We start from the raw sequence: 21,290 nt of genomic DNA on the forward strand, positions 1-21,290 counted from the left end.
ATTGGCGATCAAGTTAAATCAATACTTTCAACAAAAGCTGAACATTATAACCTCCATGTATGTAGTATTTATTGCAGGGCTGTTGTATTGAACTGCATTAGTTTTGTGTACCTCATAAACTTGCAACTGACTAAATTATCCATGAGAACTTGATCTTTTCTTCTTTCTTTTTTTGTCAAAAGTGAGTCTAAATTTTTTTTTTAATTTAGTGCAGTTATGACCATTCAATGATATACCCAGAGAAGAATTAGTTTCTTTTTGGGGGTTTTGTTTATAAAATGAAGAAGGCTTGCACTCTTTGTAGGCGTGGTCAATTAACACGTATTTTATCATATTTAATATTTTTAATGGTAGTCAAATAATATCACACACCAAAATCCTCATCAATACCGAAGTGATGTTTTGAAAGATTAAAAATCCAATATGAGATCGATATAAACCCACTGCTAAGCACCACATCACACCCTACTACCTCCCTGAGGGAATATTATCACACATCTTTTTGGGCATCATTGTGATGATCAAACTGGACCATGACAATGCGCGCCGTGTGTGTCTGACGTAGGCTGGCGGAGGAGAAAAAAACATAGACAACACCGAGAGATAGAGGGAGGAAGAAATAATGAAATATATACCCTGTATGTGTATATAGAGCGGTTGTTTTCAGCAATGCTCCACACAGATGGAGGTGGAGCAGTGATGTATGTGCAGCGAACGTTGGCCTGAAGACGCACAATAGAGCATCGCGCACACCGTGTTTAATTGCGGATTAGAGCAGGGGGAGCAGGAGGAGGAGGGGAGAGAGCACACCGAGGAAGGCAAGGAGACGCTCTTTATTATTTGGGAGAAAAGCGGACGGACGGGGGGGGGGGGGGGGGGGGCACAGACAGCGTGAGCCCGGAGACGGCACAGACCGTGGCGGGGGTGACGGGAGAGAGGAGGACACCAACACCGACAGTCGGCAGCGTCGCTCGGATGGTGTTGTTGTTGTTGCTCCGGAAGCGGCGACGATGCGGCCACACTGCTGGGTGATGGTAGCGCTGGCGGGGATCATGTCGTACTTCAGCCCGGAGAGAGCCCTCGGAGCCCCGCAGAGGGAAGGTGAGCGGAGTCGGAGGAGGAGGAAGAGGGGGGTTTGAAAAACCTGTCAGTGATGCTGGAGAAAGGAAGAGAGAGAGAGAGAGAGAGGGGGGATGTAGTCAGTTATAAAAAGGCCTCTCTACATGGGGGGAAGTACTGTGTTATCAGCCAGTATGACTGAGAATAATGCGAATTATTGTTGCAGTGGTCGTGGCTGACTTAATCAAAACAGGAGCGAGGCTGATTTGGTGATGGGTAGGGTACCACATTTGCATGCAGTGATGAAAATATTAGGGAAGGGGGGGTCGATTTCGGGCCTCACATCGATGGCATTTAAAAACAGCGTATACTGTATGAATTGCAAGCTAAAACCGTCGGTCAGTGCGAGATATCGTCTATAAATAGCCTCCGCTTTGGCACTGGAGATTATTTAGCCTATTAGCCACTGCTGGCATCTTTATTTTTCCTCAATTTGAATGTGCCTTCTCCCCCCCACCAAGATCTGGCAGTGTTGTGTTTGTGTAATGTGTGCAGTCATTGTATTGTGGTGTATTGTTTTGATAAGAGCTGCTGGCACCGGGGCTGGTGGAAAGGGCCCTGTGTTAGGTTCCCTATTTATATGCAGTGTCTGTCTGGACATCTGTCTAGGGAAAGATGAAAGAATAGCACTGCACAGGAATTGTTCATCAGGATTGAAGCCACCGGTTATATGTTTGTGGTGCATATTTAGGGGAAGGCTTTGCCAAAAGGGTCATTTAGTTTTCATATTTAGCCCCTGTTTGGCAGGTGCAATGATCAAGAATTTTGACCAACAGCTTTATTTCTTTGTTTCACGGACTAAAACTCACAACCGATTATCTACAATTTATTGGAATGCAGAGTACCAATTTTCCTTTAATTAGCAAGACATTGGACAATTCACCAGCTTACAATTTGATACGAAGGTGGATTTATATGCTGAACACATCTGTACTTACCTTTGCGCAGGATGTGTGAAACAAGTGAAATCCTGTCTGTGTCGTAACTTTTTGTAAACACTAGAAATACAAGAAAACACAAGTGATAATCAAAATGAGGCCTACATGTTTATCTTGCAAAGAAAATAAACATCCCTTCATGTGTTATATTTTTAGTAGAATGCTGATCCTCTTTTTACAATATTTATTAAGTTGGTAAATTATAAAATATACTTTGAAATGTATGTATGCAGTGTTTACAGTATCATGACCTTGTGAATGAATGTATTTTTGTATTTGTATGAGGGACACACAGAATGAAATTGGGATATTTTAAGACAGCACAGGCTCATAAAACATAAGCTAAGTCATACATTTCAAGGTATGGTTTCAATATCATTGTTTATATAACCCCCTGGGTTATTGTTATTATTTCCCCAATGCATTTTTTTACTTCACATGCTTATATTTATTTGTGATTGTATAGGTTTTTTTGTGGTGTTGACAACTATTTGAAATGTGCTGTATGTGTTGTAATATCAGTGAACACAGCTTTAAAGGTTTGTTTGGAGAGTACACATAGTAAACTTCCTACTAAATACCTTGTGAATGCTATGTTATACAATCCCTGAGATGCTGCTATATTTACACTGACTTAGACAAGATAGGCTAAGTTATGGTTTGAATATTAATGTTTATATTTAATATATAAGTCCTTCACTTTGTTAAGCATGAGTTGGTCACCTTCTGACTTTTTCAAGGAGTCATTGCTCCTCTCTCTTGTCATCTTTCATAAGTGATATAATGTTTGACTTTTTTGGCTGCAGTATTTAAATGAAACCTAAAGAAAATACCTGAAGGGTATTTAACCACCCTGCCCTGCCCCTTTTCTTTTCTACAGATGGTTCACTTCCCACAATCGACTACGTTGAGGTACAAAAATCAAAATGTCCCGATTCCTCCCTCTCTCACCTGAGTAGTAAACCTTCCTGATTTGAGTAACTCTTTTCCAGTTTCCAACCCTTCCCAATTAGCGCTCCTTTTTACCTAAATGACAACCAGCCACCCCTCCCCTGCTTCTTAACTGTGTTTCCTGAGTGGAATGCCATTTCCAATATTTACCCTTTCCCCGTGCTTTTTTTCTTACTGGAATGGTATATTATCCCACTTTCAAATTTTAATTCAAGTCTCTACTTTCTTTTAATGATTCAGACAATCGTTTTTTTATCTTCGAGTTAGTTTCTTTTCCTGCTTTTTCCCCCCAAATCCCTGATGCAAGCTGTCCATTGGGGTTCTCCACTGTTTCCCCAAAACCTGCTGCTAAGAAAACGCTCCAATGGTTTCCCTCTTAACAAAACACCTGTGTAATAACATTTTACACTTTTCTGATTCAGTGAAGTCTCTCTTGTCCTTCTCACTGACTCAAACCTAACAGTGTGTACCCTTACATGTCTGTGTTAAATCCTTTCCTCCCTTGTATTCTTCTTCTCTGCCTTCAGTTTCTCAGACCAGAGCTGCATCCCTCTCTCCTCCACCCTACGTCGTCATCCTCATCTCTTGCTCTGGGCTCGTCTCTTTTGTCCTGCTGCTCCTGACCTGCCTGTGCTGTAAGAGAGGAGGAGTGGGGTTCAATGTAAGTCTTCAACATGTAAGAGATCTATTCACCTCTCTCTGCTTCCTTTGTTTTGTCACACCTTTTGTGCATGCTGGTATGGCTTTTTTTGAAGCTTGACTTGATAAACTGCAGGATGATTCAGTAGGGAAATGGACTCAATAATTCCAACTTAATGAAGTAGAAGTGGTCAATAATCATCTCTCCGTTTAATCTTGACTTAGCCTCCATCTTTTGACCTGACAATGTTGTTGAGCTTGCAGACAGGGTGTCATTTGTTCAGAGTGGCTGCACTCTCATTGTCTGTCCTTGTTGGTTCCTGCTAAATTCAACCGTACTATTAAGAACGCTTATTTCACATTTTCAATTATACCTGTGATGTGATATTTCTGTGCTGTTGTGACTCAACTAGGAGTTTGACAATGCAGACGGGGAGGAATGCTCTGGAGGCTCCAGTCCCATCCAGGAGGACAGCCTGTCGTCATGTCCCTCCCTCCCTGAGGTCTACACCTTGCCAGTCCGAGAGAGGCCCAACTGCCCCGCCCTGCAGGATGGAGCAGGTAACATTCTGAAACAGCTCTCCTGCTCTCTGACTCTCAAGTGAGCACAAACCCCTCAAGGAAGCTGAAGAACTGTCCTGCACTGAACTCCCTCACGGTCTGTTGCCTGAGTCACTGATGTGGATCCATTAAGGTCTCAAACTGAGTGTTCAACCAGTAAGCGCTGGACTCCCCACTGAAGTTCAGTGGAGTGGAAACTCTGATCTGAGAAAATTCTGCATCAGTACTCCGTATGAGCACGTCAAGTTGGACATCTGGCCACAGACAGGGATAGCATCAGCACACCTTATGAACTTTTGTCTCAGATGAAGTTATTATTGTGTCATTCATTCAAGTCCCCCTCTACTCAGAAACGTGTTTCGCTTATTATTACTTCAGTGTGCAGAGAAATTTGCACTAGAAGCCTCTTTTAACATTCATCTGTTTCTCTGTGCTCAACATAAATCTGAGTTTAAGAGCAGGATCTTGTTACATCACAACCAGTCTGGAAGCCAATCGTGGTTCAATATGCGACTTACACAAAAGTGATGTGGAAACATAAATACCTCAAGAACATTTTCACTAACAAGGACCATTCAGTGAGTTAGAAGCCTCGTTAGAAACTTTTGAAATTTGCAGATTAATAGATTCTGGATTTTTCAATGAAAACTAAGGAGTATATCTTATTTCTAATCATTTAAGGAGGCAATGTAATATGATTTTTGTGGAAAAACAATATCAGACAAATTATTGTTGGGTAATGTTTAGTTATAGTCTTTTTATATGTCTTAAAACATGTCTGGATGGGATCTTTAATGTCTTGGTGATGGCTATGGTAGTTGTGAGCAGCACTGTAATTAAATAATGTATTTTCCCTTTTTTATTTTTTTTACCCTGTTGTAAAATTGAATGTCATAAAATTATCAAATGCAGACATCTGAGACACTCTGATCTTTATTTATTTCTCTTTTTTTTTTACAGACTCCAAGTCTCAGTGGTTCAAAAGACACGCTTTAAACTATCTTCAGGAGATAGGAAATGGCTGGTTCGGAAAGGTAAGATGATCGCCTCTCACAGTCAGACATCACTGTAATTTCATGTTAATTATGACCCACATCATAGATTTTCTTTCTAACAGCAATGACAATTTATGATGTGGGTCATATTTCTCTGTTATATTAAATACTGGCCTCTGAACAGATAAGGAATCTTAACTCAAAATATATTTTTTTACTGCTGTTCTGCTTCTGCTGGGCACCCCTCCATGTTATTGCCCATCGATCTCTCCTAGGTGATCCTGGCTGAAGTGCTGTGTGACTGCAGCTCCTCTCAGGCCGTGGTGAAGGAGCTGCGTGTCAGTGCCAGCCCTCTGGAGCAGAGGAAGTTCTTGGCCGAGTCTGAGCCGTACAGGTGAGAGAAACTGCTGAATCTCGGGTAGCCATTTTGGTAGCAAGACAATGTAACTTTTGCTTAACAACAACTGTGGCCACATTTGATAATAGTCAGTTTAGCATAAAAGTAGCACAAGTAGAAAAGAAAATTTGAGTAATTGAAATGACTGTATGAAGTCCGTTCTAATATCTAACATTAGCAACCATGAGCTGTTCATACCAGACCAATTGAGGCTGTATTTGCATAACCTGAGCATATTTAGACGATGAAATTGGCATTATATTGCTTATTGATTCACTTCAATCATTGATAACAGGAGCAACAATATGTCTAGCTTGAATTGTACCTGTTTACAATATAAAATTGTTATGTTTAGTAGTTTATCTATTTATTTATCTCTATCTATCTATCTATCTATCTATCTATCTATCTATCTCTCTCTCTCTCTCTCTCTCTCTCTCTCTCTCTCTCTCTCTCTCTCTCTCTCTCTCTCTCTCTCTCTCTCTCTGTCTGTCTGTCTGTCTGTCTGTCTGTCTGTCTGTCTCTCTCCGTCTGTCTGTCTGTCTGTCTGTCTGTCTGTCTGTCCTGTGATCTATCTGCTCATCAATCTAGTTTTGTCCTTCTCCCTTCAGGAGCCTTAAACATCCCAACATCCTTCAGTGTTTGGGGCAATGTAGTGAGAGCATTCCCTTTCTCCTGGTTATGGAGTTCTGTCAGCTGGTGAGTACAAAGTGGCCATTTAAATATGGGACAAAAATGATATTGAACATATCAATATCATTAGAGGTGGAACTATTATGTTCCACCTCTGTTGCAGTTTTTCAATCTCATCAAAAGTTAAGGTTATTTTTCATGAGTACTTTGCTTCAGTTAATCCCTATTTCAATGTAATTTTATAGTTCTGCATATTATTTGCTGCAGGAATGATACATTATTGGAATTATAGATGTTCCAGTGTCACTGAAATCTGCTTTGCTTCAGGACAATCGGTTTGTTTTCCTTCCCTCTGCTGGCTTAATCACTGACTGATTAAGAAAGCCATATGGCTCTCAGGCAAAACAGAGACACAAGCAGATCAATTCCAGCAACACAGCGAGAGATGCCAAACAACACTGGGGGCCTCACTGCTATTTGATAAAGTCTCCTATTGTCCTTTCCTTGTGGTATATTTTCCATCCTTTTTTTATAGTCCTCATTTTATTTCCTTGCCCTTCCTGAAGCATAAATGACTAATTCAAAGGCTGCCAGCTCATGACCAATTCCCCTGCAGCTTTTGAGGCTCTGTGATAAAAAACGCCTAAAAAGGCACATATTTACTGCAGAGGTCATATATATTCCTGTATACAGTGTTGCCTGTAAGTTTTATTTCTGTTTTAGGAGATTAAAATACTCCTAAACTTGGCACGCACACTTAATGGCCCAACTGGCATTAATTAAGTCTCCATGCATTTCACTGCTTGTGTTATTATTGTGATGTACAACTAGGGTGACCTGAAGCGGTATCTGAGAGCCCAGCGCAAGTCAGATGGAATGACCCCTGACCTGCCGACCCGGGACCTCTTGACTCTTCAGAGAATGGCTTTTGAGATCACCTCTGGTCTGCTGCATCTCCATGAAAACAACTACATCCACAGGTCAGTCATGACTCTACATAATTAGAACCCACTTCTTTAAACAAGACTTTTTATTTTATCTCTCAGATAGATACAGTGTGTGTCTCTGATCACTCTGTGTCGCTGATGGTTGGAGGGTTTGTTCTACTCTCTGCAGTGACATGGCTTTAAGAAACTGCCTGCTGACCTCAGACCTCACTGTTAGGATAGGTGACTATGGCCTTTCACACAACCATTATAAGGTAAGTAGGTCTTTGCTTGTATTTCTTTATAAAATAAAGCCAAACATAAGTTTGAGATATTTTAATGTATCCGACCAGATTTTCTCATCCTATATTTTGAATTTTACAAACTGTAAAGCCTATGTTTTGTCATGTAAATGATGACATAATACATTTTTTCCTCAGTATAAAAATCATTCTTGTTGTATTTCATTGTAAAGGAGGACTATTACCTAACTCCAGACAAGCTATGGATCCCACTGCGCTGGATTGCTCCTGAGCTGCTGGAGGAGTACAGAGGATCTCTCATTGTTACAGATCAAACCAAGACCAGCAATGTGTGGTATGTTTTAGAGCTGTCACAGCTGTTGATATACAGCGCAAGCCAGACTGGTTATGGCCAGTTCACGTGGGTAAATCTATCTTCAATCTACCTCTGATGTCTGGTAGCCACCTGTTAAATCTAATACAATCAAATACAGAAATAGTTTGTTGTCTCAGTTAGAGCTTTGATTTGGCCCAAAATGTCAAATCTCTTACTTTTTTGAATCTTAAATTTAAACAGAGTTAAAGTAAAGACACAAAGTCAGCTGTTTTCAAATATTTATCTTAAACAAATCAAACCATGAATACTGACATAAGCCTACCTTTAAATATCAGTGTGACCTCAATTTTGCTGAAGCAGATTTTGGAAGTCCACCAGTGTGTCAGCGGGTTTAGTGCCATTGCCAGGCCCAGTAATATCAGAGTGAGTGATGGACGAACAAGAGCACAAGCTGGACTGAACCCTCAGTCTCAGATATTACAACTCCACTTAAATAAGTTTTGTTGAATAAAACAACAAGAAAACATTCTGGCAAAAAAACACCTAATTAGAGGAAGAGTACTTTTTCCTGTCACAGAACAAATGATGGCTTACGATTGAAGAAATATTTTAGATCTTATTACTTACCTCTAATAATATAATTACTCAGCTGTAATGACACATCCAACAGAATAGTTTTTTACCTGTTTTTTCTTGTTATGCCTCTCAGTCGTGTTTTCTTTTAAGTCAGAGCTCTGTATAAAACAATGTGTTGCTATAAAAGCATAACATAATAAGGTCTGTCACTACATCTTATTTTTCCTCCAGGTCCTTGGGGGTGGTTATATGGGAGCTTTTTGAATTTGGCTCTCAGCCCCACAGGCACCTGAGTGATGAAGAGGTGTTGACCTTCGTCATTAGGGAGAGACAGATCACCCTGGCCCAGCCCAGACTCAAACTCTCCCATGCAGACTACTGGTCAGTACTCATCAACTAAGTGGAGCTTTGCAGAAATTATGATTATATTATTGGAAAGTGACAATGCCCTAATTCTGTCTCTTCAAACTTAATTTTGTCTGTCCTCAGGTATGAGATCATGCAGTCCTGCTGGCTACCTCCATCTCAACGCCCCTCTGTAGCAGAGATATTCCTCCTCCTCTCCTCCCTCCTGGCTGCTGAGCGAGGAATGGCGAGGGGGAGTGTCGGGGAAGAAGATGAAGAGGATGAGGAATATGAGGAGGGTAGAGGAAGGAGAGGGGAGAGCGAGGAGTCGTTTGAAAGACGCTGGGACTTACTCCGTCCGCCTGCCTTCCAGACTGCAGCAAACGAGCGGAGAGAGAGAGAGTACGGCAGGGAAGACAACTCCTACCCCCTACTGGACCCTGTAGGGAACTGTATCACCCCGTCCTCATCTGAACTGGATGACATCCTGACAGTTACCGAAACCAGCAAAGGTTTGAACTTTGAGTATTTCTGGGAAAAGGCTCATGCCAGACGAGGCTACAAACCTCTCCCTCCTCCTCAGCCAATCCCCACTGCAAACAATAACCACAGACAGTCTTTGGACACACCCACTGTGGTCCCAGTGATAAGCGCCCGCAGCCCATCCCTCGCCAGCGAATACTACATCAGACTAGAGGAGCACACTCCCCAGGACAAGTCGCCAACTCTTAAAGGGAAGACCCAGTCCTCTTTCCGCTCTAACTCGATCTGCCCGGGAGACATGGAGTTGGTGGAGATTCGCAGTGGGATGCTGGGAAAAGAGCGGGTCCCTTACTGTTCCTCTGACAAGTGTGGAAAAGGCCTCCAGACCATCAGATCAAGCGAGATTCAACTCCAGGTGCCCAACACGGGTGTGGCTGAATTCAGAGACACTTCGAGCAGAGTGACTGACTTTTCAGTAGTTGATTTGGGAGACGATGATGAAGAGGACATGAAAAGGGGTAGTGAGGGAGACAAAAAATCTCATGCCCCGGTCCTTCCTCCCAAGCCTCGCTCTATGTCCATGTCGTCAGCCAACCACCTTTACTCGCGCCCCCTCCCCGCCCCCCCACTTGGTTATAGAGGACTGCCTCACTACACCATCAGTGGAAAAATCGAAACAGACCCCCATCACATGAGCAGCTGTCCACCTTCTACCTTTGACCACCTGGGGCTCCATCGGTCCCGACAGACTCTCCCCCCATCCCCGTCCCTCTCCCCCTCTCTTCCTCCATCAAGCCATCCAATTTACCCCCAACCTCCTCAAATGTGTCCACCGCCCCTCCCTCCCCACTCCAAGCCACAAAGAAGCTGCCCCAGCTACAACACAGCAGAGACTTATTCAAGATACAGTAGGCTGCAGATGCAGAGATCAAGTAGAGACCCATTATCCTGTGACTTGTCTGACAGAGAGGGTGGTAGCAGGCACTTAGTATCATTGCACAACTCCAGGGAGACTTCTCATTCTCGTGCAAAAGACTTTGACTCTCCCGTTCGTCGAGAAAACCCATTGCGTCCCATTTATCGCAATTTACCCCGACCTCAGCCCACAAACACCCAGATTGACGGACAGTCTTCATCCAGTCCCACCTACTCAGATGAGGATGACTCTCCCTTCACGTCCCCTGAGAGACCCAGTGGTAGGACTTCTGTCACTCACTCCAGCCTATCTGAAGATGCAGACCCAGCCTGTGCCGAGCTCTTCTCCAGGGGAATGAAACGGACTCAGTCACGCCTTGACACCATCCTGCCTGCCATTTGGAGGGAAGATGCTGAACTTCATGCAGAACGTGTGGCTGCTGCCAAGAAATCCCCCATGCATTTGTTTCTGACAGAGATATCTAGTGTGACAGAGTCTAGTGAGTCCAAGTCAGAGGATTCATGGGAGGGACAGAAGGAGGAGAAAAGAGATGGAGAGAGATGGGGGAACTTTGTGCTGCCCAACAGAGGGATGCGCCGCTCCCAGTCGCTGATCACAGAGCTGGGGTCAGCAGGACAGTCATGGGGGCCAGAGAAATGCAACAGGACAGGAGCTGAGGAGGATGATACAGTCACTAAAGAATCATTCCAGAGGGATCTTTTCCTCACAGAGATCGACACAGGAAGGATGCACCCGGATCTGAAGGGAGAATCACAAAATGATCCAGTAAAATACCTCTATTCTTCAGGATCCAGATTGCGGCCCTATGTCTGTGCTCCAGGACTTCCCTCATACACCGAGGCTGAGGAAGCCTATTCAAAGGGTATACGGAGATCCCGCTCTCTCCTCTCTGAGATCGGGAAGCAGGAGTCTGAGTTGCAGCAGACTGAGAAGGAGCCACGGAGAACAGAAATGACCAGGGAGGAGTTCCTTAAGGAGATCCAATCAGCAGAGACCTTTCTGACTGAAATCATATCTAGACAAAACACTACTGCAAACAGAATGGAAGCAGACTCATCTTACTCCCCTACTCCACTGTCTCCGGAATACGAGTCCATATGCATTGACCCAAGCTCCGCTCAGACCATCAGATTTCAGTCAGAGAGCTCTTTACGAGCATCCAACAAAGGCAAAGATGAAACACCAACTGAGGCCATCTACGCACAAGTGACCAAGCGTGCTAAAAAGAGTGAGATAAAGGTTTCTATGAAACCTGAGATCCCAGTCCTTCATATAGGATCAAATAAACAACCTGTTCAACTGGACAGCGAAGGAAGCAATGCTGAAAACTGCCAATCTGATGAGTTTGTGTTTTCAGAAATCATGCCCAAAAATGGTCTTCTGCACAACCAAACACTTGCATGTCGGAAAGAAGAGGAGGAGAGTTCAGATGGCCCTGCCTTACCTGCCAGAGGAGAGCAAACAGCTCACTTAGAGCACTCTCCTTCTGAGTCCACTCAGAGTGTTAGAGAATCCAACACGAACAAATCGCTAATCACAAATGAAACAGATGCTCAAAAGGCTGCTGTTATAGGGAATGGTGAGTTAATGAAAGAAGACCTACAGGGCAGCAGCGCAGAGAGCGGAGGTCAAACACCTGGAAAGACCGATACCACGGCATATGATCCTGATAAAGGAAAGTACCAAACTGATAAAGTTTCTGCAGTGGACTCTGAACACATCAAAGCAGCTGATTTGGAGAATTTTGGAGAACATTTAGGTTCTCAAAATAATGATGAGACGAAAAGAGAGAATTTACTTCAACACAAGGACACTGGGCAAGAAAAACACTGTCACACTGCCGAAAAGGCACCCACTCCTGCTGCCACTCCAGACTGGGACCCATCCTCTGATGTCTCACTCATCACCCCAACCGACTCGGGCCTGTCACCCATGACTTCCAACTCAGCCGACTGTCTCACACCTAGTGACTCATGGACAAGCGGTGAAGGAGGAGTTGGAGGAGGCGGGTGGCGAGCTCTAGGAAATGAAACACCACATCGAGACTCTGCCTATTTCTCAGACAGTGAATTGGAGGGGGAGGGGGTGAACAGGAGGAGCAGTGATGGACTTTTTGCCTCCAGGCCGGGCAATGGTCGAGGGGGGGATCGGGGAACACTGACAGGGATAGAGGAAAAAACTGAGGAGGAGGGAGAGATGGGAGAAAAGAGCCCCTTAAGAAAGAGCATACAGCTGTCAGATAACAAATGTGAAATTGGAGAAACCATTGAACTGTGTGAGGAAACGAGGACTCCATATCAACATGCTTCAGGAAATGCTGTCTCTAATTTAGGTGATGATAAAGATATTCTAAACAAAGGGCTAGAGTTAACACAGAGAGACGATTCTGGCATTTTCCAAAATGAAAGCAAAAAGTCAACACTGCTGTGTGATGATCCGCAGGCCAAGGACTGTGTTGACTTAATTGATAAGTTGTTCTCAAAATTAAACAACGAGCCATTGAAAGGACTCCCACACAGCGGTGGGTATCCGATTGACAACCACTTCAGAGAAGGCATCATCTCTCAGATAACAGATTGCAAATACCAGGACTCTGCAGAGAATGATCTAAATCTACATTCCAAGAATCTGGCTGAGACAAATATTTTGATTGAGTCTGTATCTGGCAGCTGGTCAAACGATTGTGTGTTGAGGCCCAGCAATAAAGAATACACAAGTGGTACAGAAACCAATATTGATCTCTCTGCACTGGACTCCCTCACATGTGGAAATGACACTGTTGAATGTGTAACACCATCCCAAGTTGACAACAGAGAGTCGAGATTATGTAAACTTTACGGGATTCAAACCAGTGAGGCCACTCTTAGCGATGACACCCCGTCAGTAGTCGAGCCAAGTGATGATGGTAAGTCTGTCTGTGATAAAGTGAGTGGTCCGACATGTCCTTCTTGGGCCGAGGAGGGTGTTGAAGAGCCTGAGGGACGTGAAGAGAGGCCTGGTCTAGACCACAACGAGTTGGGCCTGAGAAACCTGCGCTGCTCAGACGGAAGCGAGCACAAGAAGGTCACTACGGAGACGGAGAAACAGCTGGCTGCCGCAGAGCTCAGTAATGCCACGAAGGAAAAGTCGCCCTTGAGAGGAGCAGCCAGTCAGATGGACTGTGCTAACAATGCAGATAAAGACTCCTGCGAGGGCCTGGATGTGAAGACTAAAGAGTTATGGAGCGCTCTGGAAGAGGATGAAGAAAAAACAGGATCTGGTGTCGTTAGGGGAGAGTTTGACTGCCATCGTTTTTCACAGTCAACAGACTTACGTTTGTGGCCTGATGAAAATGACCAGTGGGCTTCCCCAGAGAGGAGATGCCAAGACATTGAACTGAGATCAGAATTTTTCTCTGGGTTCAGTAATAAGGCCTGGGAGGTGGGGGAGAGGCTTGTTGTGGGTCAGGAGTTTTGGGAGACTGAAGAAAACGACGAACTTGCAGGAAGCGAACCGCACCCTGCCATCTTGGAAGGCTGCGAAGAAACCTGGAACGATGAAACACAAGGACTTGCTGGTAAACTTGCCATGAAGGAAACATGGGACGATAACGACCAACAGGCTGTCCAAGTGTTAGATGTACAACAGGAGGAAAATATTGAGAACATAGAAGAAATTGGCCATTTTAACAAAGACCTAGAAAAAGAAACCCCAGATATGGAAGTAGAGAATATAGAAATTCCAGAGCAGGAGTCCTTGGAGAAAGGAGAGGGGCAGATTTTGTCATGCACAGAAACAGTCCAGGACAGGGAAGGTCTGCTGGACTCCACAGAAACAGAGGAAAATCTGAATTTTAACAGATGTCCTCAGAATCACCTCTGCATGATCCAAAAAGAGGGACAGACATCAGCTGAGCATATTGACAAAGAAACAGGCTCTAATTTAGAGAACTGCTTCAGTCACACTTTGGAGAGCTCAACTATAACTATTTGCATCACCGAAGCTCCTCGTGAGAACTTTTCAGACCTGGAAAATGTTGAATCAGGCGCAGATTCAGAGGCTGAAATGAGACCATGGCTTGCCAGGGAATATATAGAAGAGAGCGTAAGCATAATGGACGAAGAAGAGGATTACAGAGACATGCCACCTCCACCTAATCCAATCTCTTGTCCAAGTGACCTTGATGTGCAGGAGGAGATAGATCAGTCGTATCCACAGGTAGACAATTTCAGCTCAGTAGATTTTCCTAGTCCTCCAGCAAGCATAGACCTTGATGTGCAAGATGATAAATTGGAGAGTTTAGACGACTCTTTTCCTAGTCCTCCACCATCTGTTATAGAGGCAGAGGAGTTTATTAGTCACATTAATCTAGAAGACTTTATTGCTAGCACTGAGACAGAGTCGTATATTTCCCCAACTCACAACGCAGATGTCTCAGAGCCACCTCTGCAAGAATTACCACCTGCTACAACTCAAAGTAAAGGGATCTCAGCCAATCTGAACCTTCCCTCTGTGCACATAACCCCAGCCGATGAGAGCGACCTTGCATCCAATATAGAAAAACAGGATGAACATAATAATCTGTTCCAGAAAACATCATCTGCCTCCCCATCTTCGCCCCAAGTTCCCCTCAACAATCTCCCAGAATTACTGATTTCTGAGTGGAAAGATTTGGATGAGGAGCCCCTGGAGGACTTTGAAAAACTGGAACAACTGTGTTGCATATCTGGGGATGAGGAGGACTCTCTGGGCAACCTTTTTCTGGGGAACCTAGAGCTCCTGGAGTCTTTGAAGAAAACACCTGAGCAGCAGGGCAGCAGTGTTGGTGATAGAGATACAGGTGAAGAGACATGTTGCTCCTCTACTCCTGAGGGGAGCAGGGTGGATTTGAAGGAAGATCGGATCGCTGATAAATCTGACAAACTAGCAGAATCTGCACCCCAGCTGATCCTGGACTCTGAAGAAGAGAAGAATGACGGACAGAGATTATCAGGCCAAACCCCTGATGTCAAAGATCAGGGCTCTCTCTCTAAGATGACAACAAAGAATGGCCTCATGATGCAGGTGAGCATGTTTTTTTGTGATTTGTTTGTTGTAAAGGTGCTCCTTATATTACCTTCTGAATGTATTCAATCCTCTTTATTGTTTTGTTTTGCTACTTCAGGTGTGTGAGGAGAGGCTGCAGTTTTCCCTCAGTGAAAATGTGAAAACAAATGTGCTCTGGGGGTCGACTGTTAAAGACACAGTGACGCTCCGGCCCTGGGGGGAACAAATCACAGAGAGCAGCAGTGAGCTGGTCACTGTCTTAGAACAACAAGAGGATGAAAGGTATGAAGAAGTCTGAACTTGGAAATCTGAGTTTATGGTAAATGGTCGATTCACATAAATTACAAAAAACATCAGCACATATTTTCTTACTTTCCTCTAGTGGTATTTAATAGAGGGCGCAAAGTATTGAAACGTTTCTTTTATTCAAAAAAAATTATCTTAATTAGTGATCTCATGGGTTCAGTAGTGTGCAGACATACTGATAATTTTGGTTTTATTTGCCCAACTTTTGAGATATTTGTTTGCCTTTATGGTGGGGGTGAATGGATTTTAATTTGCAAAATCCACATCTCTCTTTAGAAGCAGTGTCCCTGTTACTTTGGATACTCTAAAAGACCACACTGCAACATATTTTCAGAGGGACTCTTTTTTTTTTTGTAGAAAGTAGTTCCATTGGAAACTTTTGACAACATCTGTGGATTAAACTAACGGGGATACTACATACAGTACTTTTTAAATGTATTTTCAAAGCTGTGAGCACAAAAATGAAATAAAAAAGGGATGAATAATACAAAACATGGACACATAAAAAACAAAGCTATCTGCATGGCGAGATACCACAAGGGGTAAGTGAAACAAATATGATATTTTGGTGATCTGCCCTTTTAATATTCATGTTTTAATTAATTGTGTTGTTGTTGTTGAAGCCAAGAGAAGCATGAAAGTTCCCCCAGCATTCAACCCCACACCGAGTCTGATGAAACTGAAGCTGAGCCGCTCACTGTGATTGAACAACCTGAGGTCACAACCCCTCAGCTGACTGCAAACCAGGCAATGAAAGGTACCTTCATGTTGTACTTATTGCTAATATTCATGACTGAGATCATTGAATAAAATCTTTTACTTTTTTACTTGTTTTTTTGATAAAGTTTGTTCCACCATGCCTAGCCACACACTAGTTTATGCTGAGGGTGGGAAACGCTATTCGAAGGGGAAACAGACTGCAGCAAAGGAGTTGTAATGACATACAGTGAAGAGAGATTGGAAAAAATCTATTTAAATTCATTTTGTTTTTTGTTTTTTGTTTTAAGACCAGGAAAACAATGCAAACAAAGAAAACTAAAATTAAAAACTTGAGTCCATAATTAAGATAATATCTTCAACCTAAAGAAACTGGTCTTCCTGTAGAGGGTCTGCAAACTTGTATCCAAATCTTTAAAGAGTTTTCTGATTGGAAAGAGGTGAACACTGGTCAGGTACCTCTGATATCTAAAGTCTCTTCCCTATTCTCATTTTCACAGCAAAACTAGCTCGTCTCTCTCTCACCCTCCCTCCTCTCGCTCTGACTCTTCCCCTCACCCCCACTGGTAAAGGAGGTTTTGGGGACGGTGCGATTGGAAATCGGATCGGAAGACGTAGATGTTTGCCCTCAGGAAGCGACCCTGACGATGAAGAGGAGTATGAGCAGGAGGACGAAAGTGCCCAGAGGATGATTGTTGTCACAGAAACAGATGTGGACAAACGTGTCGGGCTGAGGAGTCTGCTGAAATCACCCAAAGAGCCGATGGACAGAGAGAGGGACAGAGGAAGAAATGTGTCCTTTTTTGATGATGTCACGATTTATCTTTTTGATCAGGTATCTCCCGTTCTTTCAATGATTGATTCATAAGAGATTCTTTTTAATATCATAAATGGAGGCCTGACTGACAATACTGACTGTACTGTTTCATTACGACAGGAAACTCCGACCAATGAGTTGAGCAGTTCGGCGCCCACAAGTCCAGCCCCAGTGTCCGTCAAAAGCACCAAGCTAGATTTGCGTGGTAAGATCATAAACATTTTAAACATCTAATCATCTCACTTTCATGATGAGATGCAGAATCAGGAGGTGACATTTTTATGGCACTGACGGTCAATCGTCCACCACTTTTACTATTAAATATTGTACAGGAAGTCATGGTCCCCAGAGGACAAATCCTACTGACTTTGGTGATCTCCTGACTTTTCCTCTAGCACCACCAGCAGGTTAACATTTGTGTTTTTGAGCTAAATGACTCCTCCTCATCTGCCATGATGGTACACACGTTATGGATGGATCATCTCAGGTTGAATTATAATCACTCGACCTGCAAAAAAAAACATGATGTTACCATCGTCCTCAGCTCTGTGTTGTGTTTTGTGCTAATTAACCCGTGTTAGCGTGCTCACATGCTAAACCAAGATCAAGAGCATGGTAAACATTATTCCTGTTTAACATCAGCAGGTTAGCATTGTCAGTGTGCGCCTTTTAGCACGCCAACATTAGCATTTAGCTCAATACAGTGCTGGGCCTGAGTGCAGCATCACAGAACCGCTAGCATGCTATAGACTCCTCTTATCAGACTACAGATAATGTGCATAAGTCTGACATATGATTATTTTTATACTGCTATCACTCAGTCCCCACCTTGAGCCGGAGAAGGACGAAATAAAATCGGACAGCCACTAACTCATCCCCACCCGCCGAAATGGAAAAACCTCAGTTCAACAATCTCTTCTCCAAACATGCAGCCAAAACTAATCTTCTATAATTATCCCCCTCGACACTGTGACATGTAAAACTGAGCAGCGACATAAATCCTGCACTCAACAATGCAAGCCTAAGCTGTGTTTTCCAACACATTTTCATTTGCTCTCTTGACTTTGCTCTCTCCATTTTGGACACTGATTACCTCATTTCAAAGAATAATGAAAGTTAGGGCTGTGTGCACACTTACAGAAATGCAAAAACTCCAGAATTAGATGCTTTCATGATCTTTCGTAGCCTTAAGAGTTGAAACTTCAAAGCCTTGAAAGAAGAGCCTGTGTCCCTTTGAGTTATTTTTAACTAAAAACTGCATCGCTTCAGTGTGATTGTATTAATAGATATAAAACATTAGTTTATTTTCTGACTTGTCATTGGTTTGGTGCAAATGATACTATCTTACTCTGTTTGTATTGAAGAAATGTGCCGCAGTCATTTTTTTGTTTATATTTTGGCCTTTTTGCATTTATTCGATAGATAGAACAGATTGACTGGGAGGGAGGGAGTGAGAGGGGGACAACATGCAGCAAAGGACCACAGGAAGGACTGGTACATGGGGTGCCCGCTTTACCATGTGACCTGGGTGTCCCCATGTGTCTCAGTCATGATGGATTATGAGACAACAGGCCCCTGGGCAGAGACATGTAAAAGGTCCCCCAAAATAACATTTATTTTTACAATCAACACTTGAAATGATGAAGGCACTTACAAATGACACTGTAGTACAAGATGTAAGTCATACTTTTTTTTTTTTTTTTAAACCTGGATATATTCCAGACTTTCTATGGGTGAACCTGAACTCAGGTGCTGCTGTTGGTTTAAAAGCTGCACCAGAACGTGGCTATTTAGTTTATACTGGAGATTTGATTCTCGTCTAAATAACTTTTCTCATTTTACTATATTTTAAATTCATTTTATGCTGTGCAGCTGAAATCTGATGGAAAAAAAAGTAATAGTCGTATTGGATCTGTTTGGCAAAAAGAATGAAAATAATAATGAACATAATAATCATCATAAAAATAATGATTAATATTCTGATGAGGATCTGGAGCAAAGCAAACACAATCAGGACTTTCCCTGCTTTTAACTGAGTTGTAATGAAATGAAACTGACTGGGGGTTCACATAGTGCTTGATTTTGTTTTTTCTTTTCCATCAGGGCCAAACATCAAGAGCAAAGAATCAAAAAGGAAAGAGGATTTATCAATCAAACCGAGGTCGCCTGTGGGGGCCAAAACAGTGACATCATCGCGCTTCACTGTCAGCCCTGCCAACGACCCCCACTTGGTGTGATGTTTCATGTCGTGGGAACCTTTAGAGCTGAACCCTCTTGGACTGGCCAGTGAATTAACCACAACAACCAGCCATTCACCCAGAGGCTATTTTTTTATTGAAGAGGCATCTTAAAGAATGAGACTCCCGTTCTAAAAGCTGGACACATTCCAGGTTTTATCAGCGACAGGATTTTGTATGACAGGGGTTGTTGTGCTCCTGCCTGCCACTATTTACAGAGTTTATTCATAGCCTTCAGCTACAAAAGTCTTTGGAAAAGGCAGCATATGCTAGGAGAAGAGGAGCCCGGAGCTTTGTAAAATCGGAAACAGATTCGACAGCTATGCAGTGGGAGTCTTGCTGTGTACCAGCTTACCTTCTCTTTTTCTTCTTCATTCTGTTGTATTATTCCCCAGATGTGCGGGGAATGCACTTTCTTTGGTCATTCATCTGTCTATGTAAACACTTGGATTCCAGTCCTCTCTTTATTAAAGAAGTTCTTCATTGCAGTCAGTCAGTTGTTCTTGTAGGCAGCTGTTTGAAACAGAAATCGCTTGACTCCTGTATTTGAGAATACTCATTTGCATTTGTACAAATATCATAATACAAGTGAATCCAATATCATTTTAGAGCTGTTTACTTTTAGATGTATCCTTAGACTGCACGAAAAATTAAACAAGCTATGCTTCTTTATACTTTTAGTTCTAAAAAGATTTCTCTTATGTTATTAATTTAAATTATAGATTTTTATTATATTGTTTAAATTATTTATGTAAAGCCAGTTTTTATGCAATATTTTATTTATTTACTTATTTATTTATTTATTTATTAATCTGTTTATTTATTTGCTTTCTGCAATTAACATATATTAACTTAGCTATAATTTGTTTGGGACTGAATGCATCTAGGTTATACCTTCTCTAAGATCTTCATAACAAATAAATCAAAATATTTTCCCAAATGTGTTAATTGCTAAAAAGGTATTTTGTATAATTTTACTTGTTAATATATGCCGATCTGTATCGAACTTTGTCATGTAATGTGTCATTATTTTCCAATGTCTAGGAATTTTTAGCTGTCTTGTCATTATTTTACCTTGTTTAAAGACCGTTAATGTAGCTTAGCATGAAAAATCAAAGCCTTTCAACAGTAAATAACTCCATTTGTTTGTGTATCTGTTAATTTACCCCATTTTCTACTAATAACAGTTCATCCTGCAGTCGAGGGCCAACTAGTCCATTTGTTTAGTCTGATTAAATGTTGGTTTAAAACCTGTATTGTTTAAAGAACGGTTTTCAAGGGGTAATGTATAAACAAGGGGAAATAAAAACTACAAAATGTGAACCTCTTATTGAACTGTTTCATGAAAATAAATCGTATTGTTTTGTAATTGTAAAGAGCTCTATTTATAACTCAGAAGACTCATGTATCACCTGCTGAAATACCTATTTGTGCAGCTTATTGACTTTGAGCTGTCTGGGTTGGGGAGTGAATATAGCATCATTGAAATATATTTATGCATTGCTGATCTCTGCAAGAATTGGTTATGGCTGTGTGGTGTATGGTTCAGCGGCTAAACGTGCGTTGTCAGATCTGGATGTTATTCAGGCTGGTGCTCTGAGGATTTGCTTAGGGTCAGTGAAAATGGCACCAGTGTTCCTCAAGTTTAGCAAGGGGAATGCCGCTGTAGCTCTGCAGGAAACAGCTGATGGCCAATAACTGGATAAATCTAAGGGCTCACAAAGATGTCATCCATCTAAGAGGTCCTTTGGGGCCTGTTGGGAGAGGAGGAAAGTACAAAAACATGTTTTGGGTGGGTAGGCAGGGACATAGCAGAACAAATGAAAGTTAATGAAATAGAATTTTGTCTAATGTCAACCTGTGAGACCGGATTGAATGCTGCAAAATACTTGTGTGGATATGGAGCTACAGAATATCAAGCACAGAAATAAATCAGCAGATCAACTTCAGGAATATAACAGTTATACTGATAGACTGTACAGTGATTACATGCAGCTTTTTACAGACATCCACTCCAGGATCTACTTACAGAGGAAAAGAGGCCGCAGTAGACATAATGTCATAGGAAAACTAATCATTTCAGTGTCAAGAAACGACAGAAGAACACGT

At 42.4% G+C, this 21,290-nt stretch overlaps 1 protein-coding gene across 3 annotated transcripts; it reads left to right on the forward strand.

The window, feature by feature from the left end:
- Positions 1-913: 913 nt before the first annotated feature.
- lmtk3 (lemur tyrosine kinase 3) lies at positions 914-20,557 on the forward strand. Of its 3 annotated transcripts, none has more exons than XM_068735062.1 (16): positions 914-1,101; positions 3,536-3,684; positions 4,061-4,208; positions 5,169-5,242; positions 5,479-5,597; positions 6,212-6,299; positions 7,065-7,213; positions 7,350-7,434; positions 7,635-7,756; positions 8,546-8,695; positions 8,804-15,122; positions 15,223-15,386; positions 16,034-16,167; positions 16,628-16,962; positions 17,065-17,149; positions 19,048-20,557. In XM_068735062.1, exons 1-16 carry the CDS (start codon positions 1,011-1,013, stop codon positions 19,179-19,181), a joined length of 8,346 nt encoding a protein of 2,781 aa, XP_068591163.1. In that variant the 5' UTR covers positions 914-1,010; the 3' UTR covers positions 19,182-20,557. The 3 variants fall into 3 exon arrangements, with proteins under 3 accessions (XP_068591163.1, XP_068591164.1, XP_068591165.1); XM_068735063.1 differs by having other exon boundaries at positions 3,536-3,669; XM_068735064.1 differs by lacking the exon at positions 914-1,101 and adding an exon at positions 1,317-1,335.
- Positions 20,558-21,290: the final 733 nt, after the last annotated feature.

This window comes from Cebidichthys violaceus, unplaced genomic scaffold (genome assembly GCF_023349555.1).
Source record: "Cebidichthys violaceus isolate CVI_PGR_0920_01 unplaced genomic scaffold, fCebVio1.0.p SCAF_7, whole genome shotgun sequence".
NCBI lineage: Eukaryota > Metazoa > Chordata > Actinopteri > Perciformes > Stichaeidae > Cebidichthys > Cebidichthys violaceus.